General features: G+C 38.2%; 1 protein-coding gene across 16 annotated transcripts in view; it reads right to left on the bottom strand.

Moving 5' to 3' along the window:
• Window positions 1-318: 318 nt before the first annotated feature.
• foxp1.L (forkhead box P1 L homeolog) overlaps window positions 319-6,509 on the bottom strand; it is a 612,880-nt gene continuing 606,689 nt past the window's right edge. For all 16 annotated transcript variants that reach the window (XM_018259171.2, XM_018259180.2, XM_018259176.2 and 13 more), the window contains one exon: window positions 319-5,271. In XM_018259171.2, the coding sequence (XP_018114660.1) occupies window positions 5,127-5,271 (145 nt within the window). In that variant the 3' untranslated portion in view covers window positions 319-5,126. The remainder of the gene's footprint in view (window positions 5,272-6,509) is intronic.

The raw sequence follows: 6,509 nt of genomic DNA, 5'->3' as shown, positions 1-6,509 counted from the left end.
TAGTCGCGGCGATTTGCTGGGCGACTAAATCTCCCAGAATCTGAGTGTGTCTCTGCCCTTAAAATAAATTTCCAGATTTTCAAAATGGTTCCAATCATCACAGACCAATATTTACAACCCCATTTTACAACCCCAAAGCCTAGACTTTCCTCTCATTAATGGACAATTTTAAGACCGATTACAATTTGGACATTCGTAGAGGCTTTGCGACTCTCATTCCTGACAGCGAGATACCGGATACACGGTACTACTCAGTTTATGAATTTTTTTTTAAGGAAGAAAAAAAAAAAACATGTAACAAATTTTCTTTACATCTTGGCACCTTGTAAAGTATTTTATACAAAAGTTTAATAGTTTGACACTCCCAGTTACTCAAGACTTCATTGATAAACTTGTGATCCCAGGATTCATCATGCAAAATATTTACTGCAGGAGGAGAAACACTTTTAAACATTTTTTTTTTTTTTGTACTTTAAACATATGAACTTTTTTTTTTGTTTTTGTTTTTTTAAGACAGCCAGAAAAGGCAGTGGTAGGATAACATAAAAGGGTTGAAAAGTATCAAAAACTGGCAAAAAACACAAAAAACTGTACAAAATGCTTCAATCAATGATAGAAAAAAAATCTGTCAACTATGTTACAGTTTGAAAGCAAAATATTGAGGGATTTTCTCCCACGTTGTCAGCAAACGTCATCCATTTTATTTATTTTTTTCGTTTAAAGCAGGGATAACTAAAATAAAATACATATGCAGAATTTTCTGCATTTTTGTTACATACAGTAGTTTTTTTTTTTTTTTTAAAGCGATTTTCTTTTTAAGTACAGTTAATATAAAGCAGTTGCACAACAAAGCAATGGTGGTTGACAAACAAATATGGATTATTTCCTTGCAAGGGATATTAGAAAAAAAAAAAAATTAAATTAAAAAAATGTAAAATAAAAACAGAATTATCCCATCATCTGCCCCCCCCCCCCTCCTCGATATAAATGCTCACACAGACATATTCCAATTATATGTACAGTAAGCAAAACTCAACACATAAAATCAGTAATGGGAAAATAAAACACAATTCTATAGTGGAGTTTGCTGGATGTTAAGCCTGAGATTTTCAGTTGGTTCTTTTGCAAGTTTTACACTTGCATGATATGCAGAAAAAAAAACCATTTCGAAATTTTGTTTTTGATTATGCATAAAATGACATACAAACTAAGTGCAACTTAGTGAAATGTATCGGTGAATGAATCACTCATTAAAGGTTAGGACTGAGGTATGTTTATATGTTCCTCATGCTGTATCGCTTAAGCTTAGCTACACTCTGAGAATGGTCAGATCTACCGGCTTTGTGTTCACCGTTAGATCTTGAAACCAGCAAACCGCACAGTTCTAGAAAATATTGGGGGGTGGCCCCCAACTATTTTTTTTTAATATATAAAAATTGGTAACCTTGTACAAAAAAGAAAGGCTACTTATGTTTTTATCTATTAAAAAGAGAAGGAAAATATTGGTGGCGGGTGTGCGGTAAATGACTAGGGATTGATCCATCAAAGCTGAGGAAAAGAAACTGGCAGAAACATTTATTGTGAGACAATATTCGGAGCAGAGAGGAGAGTACTGGCTTATACAAACCCCCAACTATTCCCTGACTCTCCTTTTAGTGCTTAAAAAATTGGAAGGCCCTCCAGCTAAAGGGGCCAAATTATTATTTGAGACAGAAGGGTCAAGCCAACACAAATGAGAAGTGCCAAATATCTCACGTTCGTTAAATAAAATGTAAGTATATATTTTGTATTATTATTATTTTTGGTCTGACGCATCTCACTTATTGTTAAAGGTACCAGCTTTTGATATGGCAGTTTAGGTAAAGGTCAACTAAACATCTGACAATGTGCTAAAAAAAAATAGTGCTTTGGGGTATACGATTTCACGTTGAAATAGCTTATGAAGCAGTATCTCTACTGGGGACACCTATCAGTTGCTATGTATATGCAAATATAGAGGTGGGACAATGGGTTACAATATATCCTTTTACAATTTCAGTGAGGCCCACGTTTGTCTACATCAAAGGCTAATTAATCTTGACTGGGTTACAATAAATAGTGATATTAGGATACGAATTTAGGGCAATCTGTGGACACACGCTCAGATTCAGGGAAATTAGTCACCCTGCAGCAAATCTCCACTTCTTCAAGGAGACTAATCTCCCCGAACTGCCTCCCGTCAGCTAGAATGTAAATCGCTGGCGGGATGGCAATCGGTGTGATTCGTTTGTCGCCCCAATGTTGTCTAACGAGGAAACTTTGGAAAACAAAGCGATCAGAGTGCCATCCCGCCGAGATTTAGATTCTAGCCGACGGGAAGCAGTTCTGGGAGAATAGTCGCCCCAAAGAAGAGTCTGTTTATCGCCGGGCAACTAAATCTCCCCAAACGTGTGTCTCTGCCCTAAGAGACTTCTTGGAGGAACACACACAACATCTGGGTATTCTGTTGGAAAGAATAATCTTATAAGAAGACTAATCTGCATGGGTCCACAATCAGTGTCCCAACTGTACCAATATCAGACTGATAATACAATTGGTGGCATAAATAGAATGTGGTGAAACCTCCGTTGGGGTCCATGATCAATCACGTCAAGTTTGCACCCAAATTAATACTGTTCCCAATATTTAGCTTTCCTTGTTTGGTCACACCGGAGAAACAGAAAACGAATGTACTTACTTTGGTTTAAAAACATAATTTCTGCATCAATGTACAAGTGGTTTCCTAGCGCACGAGCAATAAGCCTAATAATCCTTGCTGGTTTCCCTCCTTTAGTATCAGTTGCCTCCTTTGATGAACAACAAGAGGATATTTGGCTTTGAAAGATAAAGCGTGTAACAAAGAACATAATTTAGCTTTGTGAAAAATCTTTGGTAATTTTAGGGAACAAAAAAAAAATTAAAACATAAGAGAAAATAGCCTAACCCTTTGGCTGCTAGTCGGCTCGTTAAATATTACACTGCAGATTGCAGTCCCCCCACCAACAGCGCATGGGTTAAACTGATAGGGATTGTAAGCGGAATAAAGGAAAAGCTACCCTCCTACATAAATATATGAATGATACAGTTGCTGAAGAACTGAAGTGTCTGAGTGTTCTGGGATAGAGATACTTGCTGTAACTTGTAGGCTTGATTTAAAAGTGCAGTCCCACCTCACCGTGCATTGGAAAATCAAACCTTTCTTTCTCGCTATTCCCGTCCATTTTATACAAAATTTGGCTCAGCGTTTAAAAAAAAAAAAAAAAATCACAAATGGAGGAGAAGCTTAAAATCCTTAGTGTAAAACACAGTAAGATATCACAATGCAATGTCAGTGCTATCGTTGTGGTTGAGCCTGAGGTAATAAATTCTACACAGACTTAAAAAGTGCAATATTACAGTGATAGCAAAAAAAAAAAATAAACAATTTGGGGGGGTGAAAAAGAATTATTTCCATTAAAAAGGGCCCGTTGCAATTTGCAGAACCGAAAGCCGGAAGTAGTGGAACAGAAAATAGAAAGAGAAAATGTGGCTGGGAACTTTCACAATGCGATAGGGACTGCACCTTTAATGTTCTTGTCAATATCTCAGCTTATTGTCTTGGCCAGTAGACAAGATCGGACATTTTTTATGCAGATATAACATGAGCCTTGTCATAAGTTTAGTTCCTTCTCATTTTAACTCTGCTACCGAATAACATTGGCGCTCCTCTTTCTGATGTCGGATACTTATGAACATCCATGAGCGGCTTCATTGGCTCAAGTGTGGTCGAGCAGTCTACATGTCACCAGTGTCTTCTTCATGGCAGCAAATACAAAAATAAAAAGAAGATATCTACTGGCAAAGCAGTGAGGACTATAAAATATGGGCATAAACTCAAATCATATTTATGGAGGCTTATTTTACTGAAAAATCACTGCTGCCTCTTTATCAACGACTCAACATTCCTGGTCTTCAGGTCGCAGACTTGTCATTGGCAAATTGAAAAGAACAGACATTGGTTTTCAAAGACAGTCCAGCTCCTGGAATGCTAAAGCCTTGAAGTCTTAATTTGCTACCACTTCCTCTGAGAGCTGCGTAATGGTTTGTGCTGTATAGTTTGTAAGTGGCGACCCTTCTTCCCATCTGCCTTGACTGCCAGGGATGGGGTTCTACTGGAAAGGAACAAACCTTGGGAGACAATATAAAAATGTTCCTAATCCCATGGTTCGTTCATTCAGTCTGTTTCTAGCCGTATAATATAGAAGATCCAAGTCATTACTGTCATGGGCAGTTTGAGGGAAACAAAAACATGGAATGACTTTCATCAGTGGCTAAACAAACAGAAAACCTGGATGGCAACTCAAGCAAAGTGGAATGAAAGACATTAAAACTACAAACAAGTGAATGACATTCGGCTTCATATAATAAAAAAAAAAAACACCCAGTAACATTCATCACATAGTACAGAAAACATTACGCCTCGGGTGAGGCCTTGGGCCTGAAGCAGAGGCCTGAGGTCAGAACTTAAATTGTTGTAGTACAATAAAAACAAAAGCAATACGTTAAGAAGTTTGGGATAATTACTCTGCCTCTTTCTCTGTCCCATACCTATATAAAATGTCATCCCCATCCCAAATGGAAGCAAAGGAATTGATTGAAAGGCAGTGATAATCAATATTACATGCAGTACTGTGCAAATACTTTGTCCATTGGAAACCTTAAAACCTGGGCAGAGGGATGACCTGCAGTTTTTAGACACACATGCTTTATATCGATGTCCTCAGTGTCCGGGATTTGGCAGAACTGCAGTCCAATGTCCACTGCGTGTGAATAAGTGAAATCAGTTTTGCAAATTTACAACACTGATGTTGACTGCAAGAGAGGGGAAATTCCGAGTACCAAACAAGTCCATCCAATGCACTGAGTACAAATTCCTTTTTTTTTTTCCAACAAAAAAAGTAGAAAAATCAAAAATAATCCCAAATGGGATACTTGATGGCACTAAGAGTTAACATATCAGAGTCGTTTGAATGGCTGTGGATTCTCCAGACTGTACAATAAGGGGGGGGGGAGCTCCAACAGCCTTGGACTGTCTTCCTTCCTTTTCAGGACTGTGATATGAGACAGTTTTACTCCATGTCCTCATTTACAGGTTCATCTTCATAATCTCTGTCAGGGTCAAAATCAGGACTGTGGTTTGCTGTTGTTACTAATGATAGTGGACCTTCATTTTCATCAGGATCCAGTGGTTCTTCCTTAACATGCACTTGGTGCCTACAAAAATAGAACAAAGCAATTTTGCAGTTTAAATTCTCTGTATGGATAAGCCTCCTATCAACTAGCACTGTCACACAACATGAGGCCCACAGCAACAAAACATTTTAAATCATTCTATAATGGGTCTAGTGAGCCAAATCCAGGGCTGCCCAAGGAGACCAAGGACATCACGAATTTACTCTGATCCGGACTACTGTTCTAAAGTCTAGTTTTCAGAACACCCACTAACAAGGATATTGGAACTTGTCATTAACAAGAATTGAAGGGATGGTGGTGGTGGGAAACTAATCATCAAGCTACATATTGGATCCAAGAAGCATATCGCCTCAGCTCAAGCGTTGCAATGTTGTCCTTGCCAAAATCTATTTTAAATAAAGTTTAGTTTCCTGAACACACAAACAAAATGACCAAAGATAAAAACTATTGTTTGGGGCCACTGATATTGTGATGTCATCTTGCAGTTTTTTTTCCCCATGATACAAAAAACAAATATCTAGAAAGGGATAACAATATGGAGTAGGTCTTATTTCCAACCCTTTCTTCTGGTTACGTCCATAACACAGGCCCCAAAACTTAGGGAATCTGGTCTCATAGGGTGGCCCAAAGCATTAAATTGCCCCCCGCCCCATAGAAACAAATGGGGCTGAAATTTGTATTTGCCTTCTACTAGTAGAAATATTATTTAATATATAAGTAATCATTCTTTAATATATAAGTAATCATTCTTGCTGCCTAGCAAAGTGGAGCCGAAAGACATACAGCGGAGCGGCAGTGTCTCTATTAGAAATAAATAAGTGTTCCTAAAGGCACAAGCAAATAACTAGCAGATAAATAAATCAAACGAGACTCCATAAAGTGAAAGTGTGAATTGTCAGGCCACAGAGGCTCGTGGAGGCTGGGGTAATCATTGCTTAATGTGTGTTCTGTTTCGCTAGTTAACATGCAGAACCTGTGAGCCGACTCTCAAGAGGACGACCCCAAGTGAGGTTCTATCATTAATCAACTTCAAGCAAACACTGCTGCGGAGACACCATGATACATGCTTTAAACTCCAAATTAATGCATATTTCTACAAACTGTCAATAAAGAAAGAAAAGCTCTGCCAGGAAACACAAATGGAGAGAGGGGAAAAAAGGCTCGCTCAACACAACAATGTGATAAGAAAGCCCAGTCCTAACCAGAATAATAACACTGTCAGCTGTAAACAAGAAAAAACATGATCCCCCAGCTCACGG

The sequence above is a fragment of the Xenopus laevis genome, chromosome 4L, assembly GCF_017654675.1.
Source record: "Xenopus laevis strain J_2021 chromosome 4L, Xenopus_laevis_v10.1, whole genome shotgun sequence".
In the NCBI taxonomy this organism is placed as follows: domain Eukaryota; kingdom Metazoa; phylum Chordata; class Amphibia; order Anura; family Pipidae; genus Xenopus; species Xenopus laevis.
Note: the sequence above shows the minus strand (reverse complement) of the source record. Positions and strands in the feature narration are given on the sequence as shown.